The sequence below is a fragment of the Oenanthe melanoleuca genome, chromosome Z, assembly GCF_029582105.1.
Source record: "Oenanthe melanoleuca isolate GR-GAL-2019-014 chromosome Z, OMel1.0, whole genome shotgun sequence".
NCBI lineage: Eukaryota > Metazoa > Chordata > Aves > Passeriformes > Muscicapidae > Oenanthe > Oenanthe melanoleuca.
This window is the reverse complement of record NC_079362.1, coordinates 57066461-57091746: the sequence shown is the minus strand read 5'-3', so window position 1 is coordinate 57091746 and position 25286 is coordinate 57066461. Positions and strand designations below refer to the sequence as shown.

Genomic DNA, 25286 nt, shown 5'->3' with positions numbered 1-25286 from the left:
TGGCGATGATTTGCATAACTCCTGTGGATCTCTTGTCTGGGATTTCAGAAAGCTTCCCAGTAGCAACTTGTAAAACTTTTTCTGATATCTATGGGAGCTCCTAAGAAATATTACTGTTTGGTTTGTATGCCTTTGGAAATAAGGCATGAAAATGCTTTGCTGCTCTTGTTTTCCACTCTGTAGGGTTCTACACATTTCTTAATATCAGAAGAGATTTTGGTAACTCTCAAATATAACAATACTTATTTTCATTACTATTAGTGGCTTATGTATTTTGCTGTATCACTGAAAAAGGTCATGCAGCACATTAAGTATATTACTCATCAGTATTATGTATTAGGGGGATGTCTTCACATTAGTTTCTCAAACTGTAGGGTTTTGAGTATTTGTGTTAAGTTGGTCCATGTGTGAGCAAGACTGCAGTGTCATAATTAAGTGGTAGGTCGTGATAATTGTGAGGTGTCCTTGTTTGTCTTTGGGACTGGAAGAGATGTCCTGTTCAGGCTCCTGCAGCTAACTGTCCTTCTCTTACCATTAAACTGTAGGAGAAACTATAGGTATGTGGAAGTGGGCATTTTGAGGGAGATATGGAAGGACAGCCAGAAGATTGGATTGCCTCATAGAAGGAAGTTTTCTAACCTTAGCTGTGGTTCCATCAGTGAAAATTGGTCATGTTGCTGCTAACAAGGCGAGGGTTTTGCTGCTTGTCCCTCTGTCAGCTGAGTTGTTCCTACAGACTGTCTCCCATCCAGTGTGTCTAATGATTTTTTTCTTCTAATTATTTAATGTATTAATTGATTATTTGATTAACTAAACATAGTAGAAAACTTCTGGATGTGCTAGTTTTCTGCACAATTAGTGTGTTCCAGTAGCTTGCAGAGGGGTCTATGACCCCATCAGTATCAGTATGTAGGAAATATACATAGTCATAGTCGGGATGACATGAAAGTCTTTACATGTGATCTTCTGGATCCGCTCTCCCCAGAGCTGTATCCTAGGAAGAATCAGGGCTGTCTGTCAAATCAGCTGCTGTTGGCTGAGAAAGCACCATTAAAATGGTTTAGGAAACTTTTGGAAAGAGGAGTGTGTTCATAGGGGCTTTTCTTTTTGCATACTGTCTTGTCTGTAGTGAGTAGTTTCTTTAAACTAAATATTGTTTTGAGGGGTAGATATAGCAATTCTTTAAGTTTTTCTTATTTACCTATTTATTTGCTGAATCCAGAGAAGAATTGTTTAACATCATTAGTGAGATCAGTGAAAAAATGTGTGGGTTTTTTCATCTATCTGCCATCTATTTTTTTTCTGAATAGAGAGTTTTATTGATTCCAGAGACCTGTTTTTCTTTAAGTAAAGAAATGCATTTTTTTGGTGAAACATGATTGTTACAAGTAAGACCAGAACATTCTGGAAAAAATAAGTCCCATATTCTGTCATTTTGACAAGTTCTAATTAGCCTGAAGTGAGAGATTTATTGTAGGACTGAATAGAAAATGAATGTTGTACAAAAGAAAGGCATTGTTAGATATCGTGGCCAAAAACACGTGAAAACCTGTTTGTATAAACTCCTGCATTTTCAAGGACTGATATTGCAGACCTTGCTGTTTTTCCTCAGTGGGTAAACATCCTTATAACTGTTATGTTCAGCTGCAGATAGTATTTCCAGTTACAACTGGAATAACTAGTTACGTTTATGTATCGAAAGAGGTACTAGGTGGCCACCTAGCTCAGGTTTTTAGAATAATTTCTGATACTGAAATTTACTGCTTGGTTTAATTTATGTGTATTGCTTGAAATATGACCTGGTAGTCTGTCTTGGAAATGGGAAAGAACTACTTTGTTTTAGGTTGCAGTTTGCTAAGAATGGAATTTGCTAAGAATTTCCACATTTGAAAAATGTGCCTTATCACATGGAAGCTTAGGGCAGTTGGTAGGAAATCAGAAGGTACCTGCCAGACTCAGGGTAATGGTCCTATCCAGAAGATGTCCCTTGTTGAGGTCTAAAGATAGGCATTTTTCTGTTAATGAGTTCCATTTACACAAATGGCTATAGCCTGCTGTTTTATGTGTGAACTTACACCTGGATCTACACTTCTTGTGCATTATCCCATTAATGATGACAAAGAACTGTTTAAGTTCTTTGTTGTAGAAAGTTGTAGAAAGAACCTTTCACATTTTTTCTCCAAATGCAGTCTTTTCCTGAAACAAGACAAATCACTTCTGCCCTGCAGTCCTTTAGTAAGTTGGTTAATTTTTTTCTTTTTCTGTCCATTTGCTCCTCAGACTGTTCTTGTTCTCTCTGCATATCCAAAATGCTACCTAGAAAGGCATAGAAATTAATTATATATTTGCTCATTTTGAAAGTGCTGTGGGAGCGATGGAGAGGCAAATACAATTCTGACCTCACTGTGTCAGAAGTAATGTACAGGCATGAGGAGAAGGGACACTTGTAATTAGGAGACTGACTTAAGATTTGTCTGAACTTTCAGGAAAGGAAAAATGCTGAATTTTTAAGGATTAACCATGAAATGGTGTAAAAAAGAAAGATCATGACTTTATGCCCATGTTTTTCGTAATACAAAAATAGGAGAGCTGTCAGTGTTTGAAAAGGAAAACTTGAAATTGCTAAAAGAAGAAAGGACTGGGTACAGTTGTCACATGGAGCTTGTTACCAGAAGAGATTGAATCTAGAAGCATAGCAGAATTTTAAGAAGGATGGTAGGAATATCCAGTTTTACAATAAAAACTGAAAAAATACACCACCAACTGTAGACAGTTTCTGTTCTTCCTGAGTTTGTAGTTTAAATAACCTTTTACTGATGTGAGGTTGGAAGAAATCTTGCCCATGGCTGTAATGTTTTTAATTGCCTACTTAAGAATCTTCTCCATTTGTGTCGAGCAGCTGGACCTGGTCATGGCAGAGGATAATCCATTCAGTCCAAAAGCTTTTGGGGAGCTCCTCTGTGCTTAGTCTTGCTAAAACATATTGGTAACTGTTTTCACCTTCAGACTCAAATGAGACTACATTTTAGCAACAGTCAGGGCTAAACTTTGCTTCTTTTAAACCCAACTTCTGTGAAACTAATGTTTCTCAGAGTTGAGAGGTCAATAGCATCCTCTGTGTTGAGTAATCTTGTATCTTCATGTACAACTCCCAGTAGCAAGAATGATTTTATGGCAGGAGAGAAGATTTAATTATGCTATAAAATTTCTGTTCAGGTTTGGGTACTCACCCTATTTTACAAGCTCTTGAGGATAGATTCAAATGGTAATGTGTTTTTACTCTTTCCTTTGGTGACATACATCTATTTGTTCCCTATGATTATGGTTTTTGTTACCACATTTAAATCATTTGACTCAATTACCTAATCCCTATGTAAGCTGTACAGACACAGTGTGTCTTTGTGTTTCCATAATAGCCAGGACACACCCATGGTTTCAAGTCTGCTGTTGCTGGTCCAGCTAATTAGGTCCAACATTTAGGGTTATCCGATGTAGGTTCTCATTGTAACATCCGAAGTTTCTGGAGATTGTTCCCTAGAAAAATTGGCCAGGAGGATATGTTAAATTTTCTGTCTCCTTTTGGAATCACTCTTTATGCATTCAGCTTTCATTAGGCCATGAATTTTCGTTGTTACTCACAGATTCTCAGATATTTATGTAGGCTTTCTGTATTTTGTGGAAATAGCTTTTTTGCAAGATGAATAGCAAGAGTTGAGTCCTATTCTTTAGAGAATCTTCTTGTCTTTGTTCCATAATTGTGTTTATTACAGCATTATTTGCTGGCAGTAATGTCTTCAGAGCTGTACCTGGCAACTAAGATCACACAGCTTGCATTGCATGTTTTTCCCCAGTAATCTGTTATGGGGGAATCTGTTCTTTGTTTCTATTTAATAGGTAAAATTACTGTTCTTTCCACCCATGCTCTGTGATGGCCTGTGGCCTGGGCCTAGTGTTGCTCATCTTTTCTTCTTACTGCTTTATAAACAGAAAACTTCGCTGTGCTGCTATGGCACCGAGCATCACTTTTCCCCTTGTCAAGGTGGGACAGGACAGTAGATCATGGGGAAGAAGTTATCCTTGACTGAAGAGCAATGTCTTGCGGAAGTATCTCTGTTTGCTATAGGAGATAAACTAACCTTTTGAGGTTTTTTTTTTTTCATACATCCACTTACTCTGGAACAAGTAAAGAAATGAGAGTGAAGTATTTACCAGGTGAGCTCTTTTCTTGGAGCATAAAATCTGTAGCATATTTATTGTGTTGACTTGTAAAGTGTGCTGCTATGGTTTTTTGGGTTTGGGTTTTTTTTTTGTGCTTGTGGAATAAGTAGCAGCGACCAGTAAAATGACTCCATTGCTGTGTTACTGTTTAGGTTCTTCCTTTGTAAACATTTACTTCTTATATCATGAAGTGGGATTTTTTCCCCCCAGCTCTTCTTCCTTCTTTATTTTTTTGGGTTAACTTGTCTTCCTCACCATACTGTGTGACAGGATTTGGGATCAGGAGGAGAATGCTGTAGTCAACCCATGGTGACCACTAAAGTGTATTCCTTACAGTTGTTCACATTATGTGTATTCCATAGAGGAAAAGAATTTAGTTATTTTTGATACATTAAAGGTTTATGTTAGCTTCAGAATTAAGTTAAATTTCTAATGTGATACAAGAAGTAAGATGTGGAAGTTTACAGTAAGAACTACTAAACAGTCTTTACATTGTCCAATAGTGAGCATTTATGCAAAATATAATACATGGTCAGGTATGATGGTGTTTCTGATTTAAAACAGAGGAGTTTTTAAGATGACATTGGATTTTAAGAGTCAATTTCTCATTATGTCTCTGTAGCATAGATAATATTTGGAGGTGTATATGCTTTCAGTGTGTATTTCCAGATCTAGGAAAGAAGATGTTTGCAATACATTCTCTCTTATATCTCTTCATCTATTTCAAAAACACAAAAAAGCTTTCAGATATATGAGTAGCTCTTTTTCTTTGCTTGAAATCTTTGTGTGGGTGTTTCCCAGATTTACGACTCATGTCTTTTTGGAAGTCTTTTTTTTATTTTTGAAGATCCTTCTAACAACATTTTAAAACATTTTCTTGTAGTTGTATATTCCAAACCTTTAGGTTTTATTATAACTTGGTATTTGGGGTTTTATTTTATTTATTTTTATTTTATTTAAATTGTTCTCAATAATGGATTGAATACAGACATAAAACCAGATATTCCTAGCTATAGTGTTTGGAACAATTTTTTTTTGGGTTTGGGCAGACGTTTCCTTGTGACTGTTAGACAATTTCATAATTAAATTTGCTACAGTTAGTTTTGACTACTAGGATGTTTAACTTTAGACTGCTTTTCTATGCCTGCTGCATTGGGGTTAGCTTTTAGGTAGATGTCTTGTAGGGAAATGAGGAAGGGTACAAAACTAAAACTATGATTTAAATATGTCGTTTAAGTAGAGGTTGTTTAAAACTGCTATTAGCTATATCCTCAAACCCATTCATATTGTATATGTATGGGTACATGTGCTGTTTCCTTTTCCTGCCCTAGTTCCTTTCTTAAAAACGTTTACATTTTTATATTGCTTGTGGGTACAATTTTTAAAAGTTTTCATTTAAAGAATTAAACTGTCTGTGTTTTCTGTAATATTCCAAATATATATATATATATATATATATATATATATATATATCTGGGTGATTGGCATGATTTTCCTACACGTTTGGCTTATATGAAAGGATCCTTTGAATTCTGTATTAAGTGTTTAGCCATCAGACGCTGTTGCCTATGTGTGATAACCTGGGAACACACTTTGTTCATATCCCCAAAAGGTATCATGGTAAGGTCAATTCTGATCTTGGAACATTCACATACCATTGATTTGGTAGAAGTCAGTGAATTCATCTACCATTGTTAAAGCTTTCCTGACGTGAAGCCCCCTGTGGAGATGGAGCAGGGAGCCTGATGTTGGTCTCTTGTGCCGCTCTTCTCTGTGCCTGGTAATTGCTCCAGGGAAATGGTGCAGCCGCGGGTAGTAGTTCTCAGGGAGGGTGTTACAAACATGGCATTTCCATTTCCTCATTAAAAAATGTTCTGCAAAGCTAGTTTTGCTGCATTTGAATTTGGTCATTGCGAAGTATATAAAACTAGGTCTTACATTTGTTAGACAAAAGGCAATAAAGCTGTGTGTAAAAATGCTTTAGATTTATCTTTCTCAGATAAGAGTATGAATTTATCGGGCTATACTTAATTTTTTTTTTAAATGTGTGTAGTGCATAGAACCATTTACATGAACAGCACATGCCTGGAAGACTAGTGATAACTCTACTATTACTGTCTAAATTCAGTTGTTTCCTGTTGCTAGGAACCCGAGTTAATTTTAGAATTGCTGAAAAGGAGTAGGTAGTAGCTCTTAAACACAACTCTCTAAAACTGTGTCTAACCAAAACTTTTAATGATGGTTTTCAAAAATGTAAGTTATCAATTTGATTTAATCTAAGTATGCCACTTGATCAGTTTTTTCCTTTTGTCTTTTTTTTTTTAATTAGATCTTGTTTAGCAACATTGGATCTGATTTTGACTCTTGAAAGATGAATGAGGGATTTTGTTGCTTTGAGGGCTTGAATGTGGTAGTAGAGTTTTTTATTTTGCTTTATTCAAACAAATATGCTTTCACAATAGCTTAGTTTTTATTTAGTGGCAGTTCTTGTTCCATCAGGCATAAGCTGCTTTTGGGTTTCCCAGGCTTGTAAAGTTGCTGCATTTTCTGCCACTGATGTAACAGTAGCATGGTGTAAAACTAAGTGGTCAATCCCAATCAGTAACAAAGTGACTTGTGGATAACAAGAAGTCTTTTACTTTGTTTTCATTTTTAGGATTATGTGGAATGTTACTTACTTCCAAGTTATCAAAAATTTTATTGAAGCTTTGCCGAATTTTCTAAGTTTGATGTTCTCTTGGATCTCATCAGGCACTCACAGATTTGTGTAATCCCAGGCATCAGAGGTGTATTTTTAGTCTTTTTTGTTAATTACAGAACTTCTGTTAATTACAGAATTATTTAGGAATTGCCTTCAGTGGACAGTACACTGGATGTGTAGGTGGAGGGAGGTGGACTGTGGGCTTTCTCTAAAACTTTGTCTTTAGAAGGATGATGTCCTGCATACTTGTGCCATTGCAGTTTGGCTCTAGAAATTTTGTTGCACAGGGCTGCACATTTTAGTGTCATTGAAATGTATTACTTTTATTCTCTGACTAAACTACATGTGGAGTTCGAGGAGTATTTCTAGTTGATCTGTAGAAATGTTTGCACAACTGATCTGTAGAAGTGTTTCACCTGTAGAGATGCAGGAATGCATAGTGATGTACTAAGGAGGATCTTTGGCTCTAGGAAGAGGGCTGTGGAAGTAAATTCAGCTTGAAAATCTCAGGAACACTTAGGTTTTTGAATACTCAACATTTCTAATTTTACTGTGGGTTGTTTTTTCTTCTGTATTTTTATGATTTGAACCTCAATGTAAATTTTGGCATTTTAGTACAATAGGAGTTCAGGTGGTGATGAATAATGTCAATATTTTGATGACAACCAGATGATTTTTAAGTTATGATAAGCTTTCATCTAAGAAGAATTAAAATACTACTTAAAGTTTTCTTGTTGGTTTGAATTTTCAGATCTTGTTAATCTAAAATACAAGTTTTAAACTTGTGTGAGAATGAAGTCTTCTCACTTCTAAAGTGGAGCAATAGTTGTCAGCTCTATAATGAATTACCTAACAGTACTTGTTCTTACTAGATATAATTTTGTGAAGTAAAGAGGGAAAAAAAAAGTCCAACAAACAACTGTTTGATGGGATGCGTCATGGAAAGCAAAGAGTACCATTTGAAAATATCTGTAGAAGGTGCTGTTAAAAATTTTCTGTGTGATGCAAGAAACTATTGTTCTTAGGCAGGTATGGTCAGCTTCAGAGGAAGTACAGAAAATCATCAAAAGGAGATCTCTGCCATTTATTCAAACAACAAACAAAATGAAAAAGAAGGAGAGACGGAAAACTGGACAAGTCACATCTATCCTTTTTCAGATGATGCCAAACTATTTTAATCCACCACAATCTTAAATCCTGTTATTAAACAAATTTCAGCAACCACTGAACCCAAATGCTATTTGAAGGACTATCTAGATTTAATACCAGCCAGCAACTATGTACCACTGAGCTGTTTGCTCAGTCCACACACACACCTCCACCCTTGGTGGGATGAGGAGGAGAATTAGGTAAAAAAAGAATTAAGACCTGTAGGTTGAAAAAGGTGCAGTTTAGTGATTGAAGAATAGTAGTAGTAGTAGTAGTAGTGGTAAAAACAGAAACGTAATTGTAATGAAGAGAGAGACGACGATAGGAGAGAGAGAAATGAATGCCGAAAAAGGCAAGTGATGCACAGGACAAGGTCTCACCACTGCTGGCCAATATCCAACCTGTCCCCATGCAGTGAATTGAGCCCTCCCAGCCAGCTTGCTCCAGTTTATATACTGGGCATGATATTTTAGATATGGAGTGACGGGATCATAGAATGATTCGGATTGAAAAGGACCCAAAAATTATCCACAACCACCACCTCATCACTCCTGCTATGGGTCTTTCACTAGATCTGGTTGCTCAGAGGCCTGTCCAGTCTGCCCTTGAAAGCTTCCAAAGATGGGGCATCTATGGCTTCTCGCAACAACCATTTGCAGCGCCCACCCTCACAACAAAGATTTTTTTCTGAATATCCAGTCTAAACTTACTCCCTATGAGTTGGAGGCTGTTACCCTAGTCCTATCCCTACATGCTATTATAAAAATATAAACTATCCCTTTAGCTAGTTGAGGTCAACTCTCCTGGTTATGCTTCCTCCCAGGCTCTTGTGCACCTCCTCACTGGCAGAGCAGGGAACACTAAAATGTGCTTTTTTTGGGATAAACACTAACTAGCAACTACCAAAGTGTAAGTGTATTATCAACATTTTTCTCTTACTGTGTCAAAAGCACAGCAACACTGGCTGCTAGGAAGAAAGATAACTATCCCAGTCAGTGCTGTACCAGGACATACTTGAGCTGAATTCAAGTTTGTGTACACATCAGAAATGTAATGAAATTTATACTGAACACAAAGGACCTGGATCTGCACAAATATATAAAGAAATATTCTGTGAGTTACTTTGAGAAGCAGTTTTAGAAGTTTACAGAAGCTTCCTTAAAAATTGTTCAAATGGTCTCCAAAGAACTGCTGACTAAATACAGAAAAATATGTCAAATTATATTCAGTTTTACAAAACTATATATAAGAAAAAAAGGATACTAAACTATTCCTGCAATGTGTTTACAAGTTATGAATTCATGGGACGGGCAGAAGTGTTGTTACCAGGAATTGAATGGAAACCTTCACACATTGTCAGTAAAAGAAAAATTTGCTAGAGGAGAGCAAATATGATCCTGTTATACATTGATGTATTGTTCTCATTTGAATGAAGTTTGCATCTCTGACTGCTTAATCTTTCTTAAATTTGGGAACTGGAGGGGGTTGGTATGGGCTATGGAGGGGACCAGCAGGTGCTGGAAAACCACTCAGGAATTTTGGAAATGGGTAGATTGTTATTGTTTAATTTTTGGGTTTTTTTATACTTTAGAGGGGATATTCCTATGCGAATATGTGAGAAAATTTTTACTTTATGAAAGGTGAATGAAAACTTTTTTCTTCTCTCCTTAAATTTGAGAAAGTTGGGGTTTTTTTTTAAATCTTCTGAAGTATTTTTGCTTTTTGGAGGGACTCATCAGTCTCCTTACTACTTGCGATACTTCCAGTAAGCTCACCACTTCTATATGAAGTACACTAGTGAATCAGGTGTGTGGTTCATCTAGCCCAGCAGCTAGAGGCTATTTAGGGGAAGCAAATCAGCCTTTGTCTTCTCCTACTATCCAGAATTTTGTCTAGAATGTTAGAAGTACAACTTTGCCTGGTCCTAGCCTTTTGTAGACCTGTTGCCTGTGAATTTATTGAATACCTTTGTGACCAGACTTACACCCTTGCACACCCAGGATTGAGAAGTTCCCTGCTTTCTGCATACAGAAGTACATTGCTGCTTTCATCTGTCTGTAACCTACGCCTAAAAAGACCACTGCTAGCTTTAGTGTTGCAGAATTTTGTCGATAATAGTTTTCACTCATTTTGTCCTTTATGGTTGTAAAGTGCAACCATATCCACCCTCAGTGCTCTCCTTAAAAGTGCGCAGTCTTTACCTGCTTAATATCCTCGTTCTCTGTTTCCTTAGTTGTCCTTCTCTTAACCTCCTCTGATTCCACTACATCTTTTTTGAGGGGTCTGATAGTACTTGAGATGTGGATGTACCAAAGTTTTATCTATAGTTTGAAAAGGATACTTGCTTCTAAGTTTCAACAGCTTTTTTTTGTCATTGCAGGTGCATGTTTAGCAATAATATTTTGAGATAGCTGTGTCAACTTAAGGATCTGTAGAGCTCTAACTTCTAGCTCATGATTCAGCATTATAAAATTGTAATTAAGATTTGTTTTCTCTGGATATGTTATCTTTCTTTTAACATTTGTCTAGGATTGAAAGACAGGTGTCTGGTAAGGAAAGCAGGAACATCACTTGAAATGCAGAAGATGAACCCTTTCCCTCCGAATTATTGTACCTTAGAAATGAAGGTCTTTCAGGCGAAGAGATGAGGAAAGCAGTCCCGGTTCTTTCCGTGTGTGTCCCAAGGCAGACACCCGAGCCCAGCGCGTCCCGCCCGGCAGCGGCTCCGGCGGCTCCGGGCCCGGCGCCGCCCCGGCTGCAGTTCCGCTCCCGGCCGGCGGGGGCGCTGCCGGCTCCCGGCCAGGCGGGGCTGCCGTGCCTCCCGGCCGGCAGGGGGCGCTGTGCGCGGCCCGCGCGCTCCCTCACGGCTCATGGCGGGCGCGGCCGGCGGCGCGGCCGGGAAGGGGATTCCTTCACAAACCCCCGGTGCGGCCGGACCCGCTGCCCTCCGATAGCGAAAGGAGCTGCAGCAGGAATGTCGGAGCGGCTGCTGGAACCGCAGGGCGGGCTCACCCGGGCAGCGAGCAAGAGGCAGCCGAGCTCCCCAGCGTAGCTGGAACCACGGGGCATCCCGGCAGGCGAGGGGCGTGTGGCTGCAGGGCACTGAAACACCGGAGCAGTGGCGGGGAACTGGACAGAGGCAGCCCGGCTCCGAACACGGCACGGAGCGGCTCCCTGGCAGGGGAGAGGGGCTCGGGGATCCCGGGATTTGCCCTGAAGCACCCCAGCAGATGGCAAAGGATCCTTTTTTTCAGTGCGGCAGGGTGCCAGTAAGGTCCCAGTTCAGTGGCTGCTCTCACCAGCAAAGGCTCACACACAAACAAGAAGCAGGGCAGGGCTGGGCTCCAGTGGCGGCAGCAGCAGCTCGACCATCCTGGTCCAGGGCCGAGAGAGGAGGAAATCGATCTAGGAGCTGTGCCTGGCCCCTTTTCCCAGCCCAATACTCGTGTATCTCTGCCCCTGTGAGAGAAACCTCTCAGCCCCTACAGTAAAGCCAGCTGCACTCCTCCTGCTTCTGAGTAGTTTCTTCTTCTGTTTCTCTTCAGTACCGATTGTTACTGTTTCCTAACAATAAAAATGGGAGAAAAGTCCCTAACAGAAAGAAAACAAAAAGAAGAAACCCCAGCAATATTGAAGCTCATCTGCCACTTTTTTCTGTACTCCCATATTTTTGGGATGACTCTCTAGGTACCCAAAAAGGTGTCTTGTCAAAGGATCAGATGGCAAATTTAGTGTAATATAGTGATACTAAACACCAGGCTCAAAATGTTCTGTAAGTTTTTAGCTAAAGTTTTGAAAGACCTGTATAATAAAAGAAAACATGCTTTTCTTTCCCTAAACCCCATTCATTAGTACTTGCTTGCATGCAGTCTTCTTGTACAGAGGATTACAATATTTCACAATTTGCACTGTTTTGACTGTGAGTTTATCTTGCATCTCATTTTAGTCTAGTGTCCTGGTACCGTGATAATTCTCAGTGCTCATATGCTAGTTCACTTCCAGGCTCCTATCTGGAGTAAACCAGATGATCTGCCTCATACAGAAAGCCTGAACTCCTGTGTCTGGCTCTTGAGGAGAGGCCTGAATGCATCGTTTTGTCTGTCACTGCTTGGGCAGTCCTTTATTTTAGTAATCATCATACTTTCATATTCTTGTGTGTGTAGGTGGGCATGCAGCATGTGCACCTATTCATCCTCTTAAAGGTGTCATAGTGGGAGATTGCAATGCAGTTTTCTCATTTTTGTGTAGGTTAAGGTGAATTAAGGTCTTGATACTCTAGATGTGCCATTTGGGACCACATATGCATCTATAACAAGATTTCAGTTCATATAGAAAATGGACTTTGGACACATATCTTCTGATCATAAGTTACTTCCTTTAGTTGATGCAAAATTCCTTTTGGATGAAGTGTGACTGGAGAGTACATTCAAGTTGATGCAGTCTGGCAAAGCGTATCCAGAGTGTGGTGCCAGACGCAGTCGTGTACAAATGGCTGATGCCAAGCACCGCCAGCTTTGCTCTGCAGACCTCTCTGCCTGTTGCAGCAGTGTGCTGCTTGCTACCAGAGGCACAGCTGAGGGACCTGAGCTGAGCACTAAAGTGATGTACATCTGAGCAATATGACAGGAAATATGACATTCCGGGCAGTTGTGAACATCATCCAACCCCATACCAGTTGTTTTAAGGTTTCTGTCCATAGCACGGTCTGAAAGAAGGGCACAGAAGGGATTCTCAGGACATTTTCTCTTACATCCTGGTACTGTCCGATGCTTGAGAATGAAGATGTTGGTCATGGGTTATGCCATGGTTCAGTAAGACCATGACACAGTCTACCTTTACAGCAAATGCTGGATCCTTGTCTGAGTTCTTCCCCTCCATCACAAAGAGAAAGACTGTTGTGGTATCCAACAGCAAAACCAGCATAAGTGAATAAAAAGATTTTAGGCCATGAAGCAGCTGGCCATTGCATTAATATCAGTTTCAGAGGAAATTACAGCTCATCCTGCTTGATCCTGCACTAAAATAAATGGAAAAATTACAAATCTAATAGAATCTTTCTAGGAATGTACAGTACCTTGACTGAAAATAGTAGTAAACAGTGGAGGACAGAATACTGAAGTGGTTTTAGTCTCTGTGTCCCAAACTAGTGTGATAGAGATGAAGCAGGTTAACATGATGTTGAATCCTGAACCTGAGTGTGGAGTGACCTGATATTGGCCCTGCCAGGACATTAGGGTAGGAGAGGTTTTGTGCAGCACTGCCAGCATTGACCATTTTGTGAATGTAAGCCATAAGTTTCTCTGATTTAATAAACTGTTTAGTAGGGTACAAAAAATTATTCAGATGAAGTTTTAACACAAGAAAGGTAATGTGCTTAAGACAGGTGATGATGGTATACCTAGTAATTTTAAACTAATTTTTGGGACTGTCTGGCTAGTTTTTCCTATTCATTAAAATTATTAATTCCTGATCATAACACAGAAAGTAACACTGCTTTTGGGAAGCTTCATTACTTCATTAGAGTGTGATTATTGTCTATTGGGAGATGTATGTTGTGATGGAAGATTAAGAGGTGTGGAGCAAAACAACTGGGGTAAAAGTGGCACAAAGTGAACATGGTATTGCTATAGATTAGGAAATCATAAACTGTAAATGACAGGCGTAAACCCTTCATATTCTAGCTAGTCACAAAGTAAGTGTGGATAGGGTGAAGTGCCAAGAGGAAGAGTAAGTGCCGTTTCAGAATTACTGTTATTTGGCAATGAGTGCTCCTGTAGAAGGTGATCTGGAGCTTCTCTGGGATATTTAATCTCTTGGTTGATGGTGTTGGAAAAGCGGATGCTCTTTACTCGTAAAAGAGAGCATAGAGTACTAAATGACTGTGAACACATGAAATCTTAAAAAGAGTTTGTATATATTGACATCAAAGTGCTAGATTTCAAACATTTGAAAATGAAATGTTTTCAGTTTATTGAAAATTTTCTAGGGGACTTAGGACAGCATGTATTATATATGACTTGAAGCTGCTTCCTTCCAAATACCTTTTTCTGGGGATAAGTTAGTAAGTTGAGAGCATACCTACTCTTAAGAATGATGGGATGACTGGCATGGTACAGCTGAGACAACTTAATGGTAAATATCAAGATACCAGTGCATCTGTTGGCATCATAATGGGACACTTTGTTATGAATTCAGCTGCTTTAGTAACATGTATCCTCTTCCTCTCTTGACACTGGCACCTCGAGAGGTAATATGTAGTGTAAACTTCCTAAAGCTGCCATGGTGAGATGCTATTGAAGACCTTTTGTGAAGCCACTAGTATGACTGCCATTGATTTCACCAGCAGTTGAAGTTCTGAAAGCAAATAAAGACGAGATGTTTTAAGCAGAGCTTTTTAATGAAAGTAATGCCCCTTGAAATGTGTTTAAAAGGATATTAACACCCCACCCCCAAAAGGGACTGGACCTGCTATGAAGTGAAATAAAAAGCAATGTGTTCCTCTTACTGGGGAAACCACAGAAAACTTGTTTTGAATGTAAAGGGAAATTTTAGAGATCAGCCTGCAAAATGAAACATCAGCAGAAAAAACCCACCAAATCACAACATGACAAGACTGGAGATGGAAAATTATTAGAGAGGCCATTAGAAAACCATGACAGGAATGTGGGGATGAAGGTGCTTCAGTATGGACAGCTAACAAGTTCTGCTAGGCTGAGCACAGTGAGTTGTGATTTAGTTGTTCAGAGTGGAGGGGCTTGTTGATATTGGATGGATGGGGAACCAAAAAGTCACTTACATCCTGTTTGCTGTATGAGGAACTTTAAATGTACTGTTTGTATTTTGAAGCTAAATGTTATACACAGCTCAGTGGCATGTCTGTGTGTTGTTTATTTTTACCCTTCTCATTTCTTTGTGGACTGTCAGTAGTATCTGTTTGATTGATACTTGCAGAAATTACCTACATATCTAGATTGGAACATTTCTGAGTTTGGTAGCTTTTTATGTAAAGGCAGGAGCAGATTAAGTTGGATGTTAATTTAAAGCTAAAACATACAGGCAAAAGCGGGAAACCTGATTTGGGTAATATTACTCTCTGTTCTGAAAATCTGTGTCTGTTACATTGTAGATGTTTACAGAGATGATAGGATGTGGTTGTAATATATGTGTTGTATGAATGATTTGAGTACTGCTGTGATGATTTAGGTAATACAACAAAATGAGTTGGTAGCAGCTAGGCATCATTCATAAAAATAAATATTAAAATATATATTTAATTAGGTTCTATTTTTTTTAGTATTTAAGAACTTGCTTTAGAAATATTGTAGGGACTGTGCATGTTTAATGTTCATTTGATATTGTGTAACACTGTAACTAAGCTAGGCTGGCAAAGCCTTCTCTATTGAAATAAATTTGTATGATTAAGTAAAACAAAAGTAGTGTAAAAGTAGCAGATAAAATGAAAATAAAATTCTGTATCTACTGGTTTGTGAATAAATTAAACTTTGAAACAAAACAAAATCAAATACATTTGGTATTGTGGAGAAAGTAATATCGGTCAGCAGTAACTGCTAGTTTTTCCTTGAGGGATGAGCATCAGGACTGTGTATTGCAATTTGTGTGAATAGGGATGTCCCCATAGTTGAATAGGGGTGTCTCCCCAAGGACACTGATGGAGACACCAAGCCAGGAATCCTTTTTTTCCTTGGGAGTCTTTCCTTAAAGTTTGCTACAGGCATTATTTGGTAATTTTTTTTTTTCCCCTCCTTGAGCTCTGTGAGAGCAGGAAAGCTCTTCCACCAGAGTTGCCAGGACTGGAACTTGTAGCACAGAAGATAATTATCTGAACTACAGAATTCTGTCTGGTATGTGCTGGTTCTGTATTTGCAGCCTCATGCTTCTCCTAAATGTATTTTTTTTTAAATATATACCTGTAAGTTGGAGTTTGTATTACTTAAAAGAGATTGAAGAAAATTGTACTTTTCACAATTGTAATTTTTTACTATCAGTTGACAGAGGGTGAAGGTCAGTCTTGTTCAGGTGTCTCTACTTGAGGTAACATTCACATTAGTCACTCAAGAACATGAGTAGGAAAATCACGGCTATTTCATAAATATGTATTATAATCTTTTCAGGCATGAGTAGCTTCTGTTGCAGCATCCTCAGCAAGACTGTAGTAGGTGTGAAATTGTAGTATATTTTTACATTCACCTAATCTGCTGATGCCCTTAAAAAAGCTAAGTGCTTGGCTGGTGGTCCACTGCCAGAGCTAATGTAACACATTTGTGCTCCCGAAGATGTGGCAAGTGCAAGGGATGCAATGTGGACAAGCCATGAGCCAATGTTAACACTGTCACAGCCCTGTCCTGCTGAAAATAGTTGTCTGTATTTGGGCTTCCAAGATGGTCATAATGTAACACTGCGGGGTAGGGTCCTCCTGCTGTTTTGGGGGTGGAATGGAGGATCACAGAAATTATGAGCCTCTCTTCTCCATAGCCCAATGCAGAGCCTGAGTGTAAATTTTTAATTAGTATGGCTCAAAGCTATTCCTAAGATTTCATAAAGCTTGTGCATGAGATGTTTGAGTACAATGTTTTTTGGGGCAGACGCTCTTCAATTATGTGGAAGGGTGGGGAAGAATGTAGTCCAGCTCTATTCCTTGAGTCACTTGGGAAAATACAGAGGAGTTTGTCACATGTCAGCCACTGCTGTAGTCCAGACTGTAATTTAAACAGCAACTCATATTTCACACTGATAGCTTATGTTTCTGGAAAGTAGTAGGAATATGAAAGGGCCATGGGTTTATGGCTCTGATTGATCTCTGGTAAAATCGTGGTAGTTTGGAGAAGCTTGCAAGGTAGAAAATGTTCTCTTTGCTTAGAGGTATTTGCAGTGAGTTACCACTGCTACCTAGGCTAAGGGTTAATTAAAATGTTTGATTTAGCCCCGGATATTGGCTTTCACTGCTCTTCCTGAACGTTTTTGTGCACTACTAGCTGCCTTAAAAACTTCTACAATATATGATATTTATATTGTATGTCTGCAGATCAGGTCAGTATGCTTGCTTTTGTTTGTCAAATGTGTATCAGATGGCTAGGAGGAATGGGAATGGGGAGTTGATGTTTTTCACTTGATTGGCGTGAGAATATTGTACTGTCTGTGTATTTAATGTAGTGATAAAGTGTTGGCATCACACATTTTTCTGTTGTACTGCTGTACTGGCAGCAGTATTTTTCAACACCAGCAGTATTTTTTGGTCGCTAGAGATTAGCCAGATGTCACGTGCTGTACAACAGAACATACTGACTCAAATAATTGCTTTTTCAAATAACTTCTCCGTTAGTTTTGAGCCCCACAGAATTATAGAATATTCTGAGAAAGGACCTGTCAGGATTATCAGTCCATCTTCTGGCCCTGAACAGGACAAGAGTCATAGCATATGCCTGAGGGTGTTGTCCAAACACATCTTAAACTCTGACGGGCTTGGTGCTGTGATGGGGAGCCCTACAGAAATGGAACAATTAAAAAAAAAATGATGCTTGTGATCTGAATTCTAATCATGTGAGAAGAAGGACTAGAAATTAAGGAAATGCCAAGTGAAGAGTTGCTGTATCAGCTCTACTTCTCTTGGTTTTAAGATGTGTGTCTTGAATTACTTATTATTCTTCAGCTTATTATGCTGGTTTATTTTTACATGGACATGCTTACAAGTCAAATTTTGATACCAGTTCTAGAAAGTGCACCAGAAATTAGGGTCGTTGCATTGACTCACTCTCTGCAGATTGGCTCTTGTGTTTTGGTGTTTGTAGCTTGGTCTTGCTTTATATGCTAGACGAGGTTTATGCCAGTCTAATTGGTTGCTGGCATTCCTGAATTTCCCAGCTGCTGTATTCAGCTGTGTACTAGAAAAATATAATGGAATACTGTTTCCAAAGAGCAAGAGGCAATTGTAAAGATGTAAATGCTTTATCTGGCACTTCAATAACATGTAAACTTTTAGTAACACAGAATTTTTAGGAACAGATTGTATGAGTACATTGTCAGTTCAAACACTGCAATGAACATTTTATGTTTAAGCTCAGAGTATTTGAAAGATGGACATAACATTTATTTTTGTTAGAATGTGGGTTTTTGTGGGTTTTTTTCAGCCCTGACTTTCTTGGCCAGGGAAGGGATGAAATCTGGCACAGAGAAGGAAGATTTATTGTGATTCTTTGTTACGGCATGCTGCCTTACTGTGTTTGTTAGAGTGTGGGGTGTTTTCTGTTCATTCATCATCCTGCTTTGATCTCTTTTCATTTGTTATGGCAAAGATAAAACCTTTTTTTAAATATTACGTGTTCTCTGTCAAAAGTAACAGAGCACAGAAACAAATAGTAGGACTGTGACTATTTGCAGCTGCAGCCTGTGACACTGTCACAGGTTGCAGCTGCAAGTAGTGGCTTTCTTCAAAATTTTTCGAATTTGGTAATGTACTAAGTATTATTATAATATTGCATAGGATATATTTTACTAAACAGTTATTTTTCATGCATTGTTTTTTCTCTTGATTCTGAATTGGCAGCTGGGTTAGGCCTTAAAAAAGCAGCAGAAGATTATACCAATGTATGCTTAAATTCCTAGTTCTCAGAGTTTTTGTGTCCTTGCAGTCTCGTCTCAGCACACTTTGCAGAAGAGGTAAGAGTGGCATTACTACTGGAGGACAGCAGCTTCTGTTGCTACTTTGCTGAAGGACCACATAGCTCATTGAAACAATTCGACAACAGTATTCTTGCACAAAATTAAGTCCCTGGAGGTTATTAAATACTGAAATATTTAGGGAGAGGTGTATTCAGGATGGTGAGAATGGTGCTCAGGAAGGACAAATAGAAGGGTTTGTTCAGAAAAAGCATGGGTCTGAGAAATAAAAAGAAGAGAATGCCAGAGGACATAAACCAAGTGAAGCGAAAGACGGAGGCTTTTTATTTAGAATGTTAAAAAACTACTTAACTTGCTTTAGCGTGGGAGTGACTGTTATGCTTTGGGCCACGAGAAGCGTGGACGTTGTAAATGCGTGTGTAATGTGTGCTGCTGGTGAGGTGAGTGCTGCAGATGTGAAAGCTGTGCTGCCTAGGGCTGCTGGCTGCCCTGCGAGTTCCCTGAGAGCTACATTTCACCTGAGCCGCAGCTAGGCTCTTCCTCCACACACTGTGTGACAGGACAGGGATTTGCTGTTACCTTTCATGATCTTCCCTATATTCTCCCTTCTTAATGAATCTTAACTAGATGTGAATGTTTAGGCAGCCTTTGTAATAAAAGAAATATTAAGGGTATGTGTTTGGTACTCTGACTATTAGCTGAGGTAATTTGGGATATCATTCAAGGTTTTTCTTTCTGTCCCTCTGCAGGCCCAAGAAGGCTTAGACAGTAAAAACCCTTTTTTTCTTGTTTTTGGAAAACTGGCAAATTGTGACTGAAGTGGCTAAAACAAAAAGTTGAAACAGTCAATGAAGCACAAAACTAAAGGAGATTTTTGGAGCCAGTAGCTTTAGAAAGGAAGAGAAAATGCAAGGCAGAGAAGCCCAGACTGAAGCATCTGTGCTGATTATGCACCTAAGCAGGTGCACAAGTGCTCCAGGACGATCACTCATGCTTTGGGAACTGCACATAGTCCTAGGGGGTGGCTCATGGCACATGGAGCAAAGGATTGCTTCTTCATAGTATGCACCCTCATTACAGGAGGGTGTGCAAGGAGCAGTTGCTTTGGATTCGTGTTCTTTAGAAACCTCAGTTCTTGGTACTTTAAAGCAAAGCATGGATGTGAAATAAGTGTGACACTTGGGTCTTGATACTTTCGTGTCAGTGCATGGCTGTCCTGCTCTCCCAGTTGCTCTTCTATACTGTGCATAGGAAAGAGGACATAAAAAAAATGCAGTGTACTACATATTTTAGAAAAAAAATCCTTATTTCTACTGAAAATTTACTTATTTTATCTTACTCTATGGGGCGTGCTTCCTTTGGGGCTTGCACTGAAGCAGTCAGTGCAAAAGCACCTTAACTCAAGCTCAGCAGTCTGTGTAAGTAGCTCTTTCTAAAATAATGTTTTGTGTTGTTCCAGGCAGTTTAATTTTAGTTGAACTACCAACTGATTGATTGGTGCCTATAAAAAATGAGTCTCTGAACACTTTCAAAGGGCTTAATTTCAGTGTTGAAACTGAAACTTCACTAACAAGCTTTTGTGAAGTGCACCTAAGGGGCCTTTGGCACCTGTGGGAATCCTCTGGGGCTGGTGTTTTCTGTTTTCAAGGAGAGAGTCTTAAGTGGCATGGCTTACCTGAGAGGTTCTGTTTACTTACCATTCAATTTTCTGTTCATTGTGCTTTTCACTTGGATGCTGATTGTTCCATTAGAATCTCCAGTGGTGGGTCAGATCTGAGCCACTTCACACTGTGTGGCCTGCAATCACCTTCTATTTATCACCTCAATTTTTTCTACCATCTTTTTCTTACCTCTCTCCTTATGGCTCAGTGCAGGGATAGAAATATATTCTGGATTTTTTTTCCACCAGTTAATAATAAGTGATCATTTGTGTTTGTTTTCTAGGCCGAATTCATCAAGCCATGGTAACATCCCTAAATGACGATAATGAAAGTGTAACTGTTGAATGGATTGAAAATGGGGATACTAAAGGGAAAGAGGTGAGCTTGTTTATTTGGAACCTAAAAAAACCCATATGTAATCCATGTGAATATTACTTGGAATTTGCGCTGGAAACAAACATGAGTCATAAATCATAATTTACTTCATGATTCTTTGGTTACAGACTGTTTTGTGCAGAAAGTGTTGAGCAAATTCTGTTTTCTGTTGCAAATTTGAATTCTTGAGCTCTGTGTCATAGCTTTTAGGCAGTTGTTTTCATCTATTGATTTTGAATGAGATTACAAAGGCTGACTTTGTTATCCAATTTTTGCAAGTAGAAAAATCAAATTTTTAAGAGGGAGAGTGACATACAGTTCAGGTAGGAAATTAGTAGAACACCTAAACTAGAAATTTTCTTGTGTTTGTATTCTTGAGGAATTTAAGTGCCAGTTTGTTTGCATATTCACTTATTCTTGGCAGCAATTTTCCAGCCTTGCTTTCCTCATGAAACTGTGTCTTTTTGTGTATCACTTTCCTATGGCATATTTCTTTAAGTTTTGGACCATGTTAGCCAGTTTCAGTTTGGATAAGCATATCAGAAATAACTGCACTTTAAACTTTACTGGTTTTGTGAAAACGCAAGAAAAAGAAAAAAAAAGCCATGAGAAACTCCTGGAGAGCATACAGAATTTATACAGCACTGAGGTCTTTGAAAGCTTCAGCTAAGAGAAATAGAAGTCTATAGAGACCAAAGATCTTCAACATTTTTACAAAATCATATTTTTAAGATCCTGCCTCTCTTCCCTTACATTTTACAGCAGTTTGAATGATACTCAGTAATACTTTAAATGGAAAAAAATGATAAATTCAATATTATTTCAGCTATGATTTGACTTTTTTGGGTCTTGGCAATTCGGATTTTTTGCACTGTGTGGGAAATTTAAGATAACTGAGATCTCCTTCTTATTATTCTACAGAATGTCTTACATATTTTGCAGTAATTGTCAAATTACCATAATAATACTAGGTATTTCTCTTTAAGTTTGATCACCTTACAAAATTATGCTATCTGTTGGTCATTTTTAATTCATCCTTTTATTGAATGTGTTTTTAAATAATACAAAGACCAAAGATTAGTCTATTTTTAGTGAACATAAAATGATTCAGGTCTTAAAATGAAAAAACTGTGTTCAAAAAACCACTAAATATATTTGCTGTTTACTGTCAAACATAACAGAAGATAAAGAGAGGATTTATGACAAGTGTCATTAATGTGTTTTATGCTCTTTTTCACAGATTGATTTAGAGAGCATATTTTCACTTAACCCGGATCTTGGACCAGATGAAGATACTGAACCTAGCGCAGAGGCACTACCACCACCTGCTTCATCAGGCAAAGTAAACAAAATTGTGAAGGTTAGTAATTTCTGTGCAACATGTTCATAGTAACTTTACAGCAGCTTTATATGCATGATGTTATGCTTGAATTTTTAACTAAACTTTTGTGTCTGTGGTGCTATTTCATAACTCTGTTATTTTCTTTTTCCTGTGGTGAATAGGGATTTCTAAATTTTTTAAAGAAGAGATTTGGGAGAGAGGGAGTTGAGAATTAGTATTTGTATAACTAAATGTTAATGAAGAATTAAAAAAAGGTTTTGGAGTTTTCTGAAGCATTACATACAGTTCAGTCAGTCTTCACCCCTTCACTTTTCATGGTGGGATTTGGCAGCTGTAAAATCTCTTTTGTTCATGTAATGTTATTTTCATTCACTGGAGAGAAGCAGAGGTGGGGCTGCAGTTTATGCTTCCAATAGTATGGTGATCAAATAAGAGAGAATTCTTTCTTTATAGACTCGACGAACTGTGGTACCTTCTAAGAATGAGAATCCTGCCAGAGATAATAGAGGTAAATGTTATCTCTTTCCATTTTGATGAAGTAAAAAATATGGTAGCATTTTAACCTCCTGTTTATCTAGTATTCCTTAATATGCGTTTCTCTTTTGGTATGTATGCCTGTGACATGTAAAAGATATGATATATAATTCCTAGAATTATTCCCATGTATACTTAGGAATTCATACTGTGCAAATAATATTTATATGCAAGTTTAAGCAATATATTGTTACAAAAGTTAAGCTGAATTAAGTGATGGTGCAGAAATTTGAAGATAATTAATTATGCAATGTTAAATCATGCATGGACTTTTCATATAAAAGTATCATCAGCTTATTTGAATATACACTAAGTGACGCACTTTGAATTCTTAACATTTTCAATTTTAAAACTTTTTTTTTAACAGCTGTTGTTTTGTTAACAGTCTGTGTGTTAACTGTCGTAAGAATATAAGAATACTTAAGTCCTACAGGTTTTTTTATCACTCTACGTTTAACAGTGAAAAAAACAGAAAAAAATTACTGAAATACCACAGAAGAATAGGTGTATTGGATGAATACAGATGTAATGCATCTATAATGTGTGAAAGAATAGTTACTGCTTATTGTTTTCACTTCCTCTCCTATGTTCAACTTAATTAACTTGTACCAATGATTGTGATGATGATGATGATGATTCTTCTTCTTCCAAACATTAATCTATGAACATTTCTTCAGACTGCATTCCAGTCCAAACTTAGAAAATGAGCGGGCTTGCTTATCTTTGCAAGTGATCAGATTAGGACCATTTTTGCCCTTGGCTCTGGGGGTATCAAGTGGATTGAACAACACTAGAGTGTTATGGGGTTCTTCCTACCTACTGTGGTTCAAATATGAGATGTCTTAATGATGGGCTGTCCTCACATCCATACATTTTGTCATTTGTAGTATATTATCTGTTTCATATGAAATAACCCTGTAACTTGTATTTTAATGAATGCCATGCCTCTTACTATTTACTGTTGGCCTAAGTATTTTGCTTTTTGACCTTATAATTCAGCTTTTCTCAGCACAGTTGTCTTATTTTGTGTCAATGTGTACCGTAAGCTAGATCTCATATGATATGTGGAATGATCTGGGCATTTGTCTTGTGTGTCCTGTTCAAAACCTGTTTCTGTAGTCGTTTCCATATTGTACAGTGAGCTGGCCTTCGTTTGGAGTCTCATCTCTGGCTAGTGATCAAAATTGATACCTTCACTTTAGTACTGTTCTGACACATTCTGTTAGAAGTGTGTGCAGGAAATGGGTCAGCTGAAGCAGAGCTGATCAAAGCAACTATTTGAAAAACAATTTAAAGCATTCAGCTCAATCACATAGGCTTGCATGCTCACCACTCCCACTGCATTCACTGGAAAAAGACATCACAGCATCTTCAGGAACTGGCATTCTTTGCACTTAAAGAATCAATGCATAAGTTTAGACATATTGATTGTATCTGTATCTGTATCTGTATCTGTATCTGTATCTGTATCTGTATCTGTATCTGTATCTGTATCTGTATCCCTTCTGGTATGGAGGCAAAAAGGCTTCTTCCACTTACAGATTGTGCTGCACTTAACTGTCTTTAATTTCTATTGCTTTGCTTCTCCAGTGATCATATACTCAGTGGGGTTGGGGCATTTTGTGGAATCCAGAGAATGTGAAACAGTGGGGCTTCCTTTCTTACTAGTTTTTTGGATATAATTACAATATAAGTAAAATTGAAGCACTTTATGCTTCAGGACTGCGTATCTCTGAGTAAACACTTCATTCTGTGCTCACAGTAAGTTGTACTAATTCTGCAGTATTTAAAAATATACACATGCAGCACTGGGACTTAATAATCATGTTGTGTTAGTATACAGCACTAGGATAAAAAAGTCTGCAAACCAGATGTTTTTATAAATAGACTTTCCATGAGTAGACTTTCCTCATCCAGTAAACTGTTGTCTTTAGAATGGGGCCTCATCTCACCTTAACACAGCATTTCAGAAATGGGTAGAAAGGTTATTCCTTCATCTCCAGATGAGCTTATTCTTTTCCTTTGCAGTGGTTGGTTCTGCACGTGCACGACCTACTCAGCTTCCTGAGCAGTCTTCCTCCTCTCAACAGAATGGTACTGTTTCAGATATATCTCCAGTTCAAGCTGCAAAAAAGGAATTTGGACCCCCTTGTATGTAAACCGTGTATTAAGGACTCATTCATTTTGGGCATTACATGTACATTCTCTTGGATTATGTTGTTATCCATAAATTACAAATGGTCTACATGCTCAGTTGTCTGTGAGCTTCCTTGAGGAGCTTTTCAGAAGGCCGTAGCTAAATGTATGTTCATTTTTGTCATAATAGTACTAGTGTTTGGAATTTGTTTTTCCTTTATTTTCTTTTAACCATGGTGGTGTTGTTCAGCTTCTTTTTTTCCATTTTTTTTTTTTTAAATTTGTCTGGGCTTACTTTTAATTCAAACCAAGAGATCACATGTATCTGTCCAAATATTTTTTTCAAGATCATATATTTTTTGTTTGTGTAATTATTGTCCCGTTCTCATGGCATTTTTCTAATAAATTTTACGCATTTTAGAAATTTAAATGCCACAATGATCGAATACTAATCATATTTGTTTGAAAATATACTTGATAGTTGATGCCTTCTAAATATTGATGCATTAATTGAAGTTTACAGTGTAAATGTGGA

At 38.1% G+C, this 25286-nt stretch overlaps 1 protein-coding gene across 5 annotated transcripts in view; it reads left to right on the top strand.

Annotated features, from left to right (window-relative positions):
- KIF2A (kinesin family member 2A) overlaps window positions 1–25286 on the top strand; it is a 56367-nt gene that overhangs the window by 1641 nt on the left and 29440 nt on the right. For 3 of the 5 annotated variants that reach the window (XM_056513748.1, XM_056513745.1, XM_056513747.1), the window contains exons 2-5: window positions 20648–20742; window positions 21980–22099; window positions 22535–22589; window positions 24644–24766. In XM_056513748.1, coding sequence (XP_056369723.1) covers window positions 20648–20742; window positions 21980–22099; window positions 22535–22589; window positions 24644–24766 — 393 coding nt within the window. The remainder of the gene's footprint in view (window positions 1–20647; window positions 20743–21979; window positions 22100–22534; window positions 22590–24643; window positions 24767–25286) is intronic. The other 2 variants (XM_056513746.1, XM_056513749.1) reach the window with 1 other exon arrangement.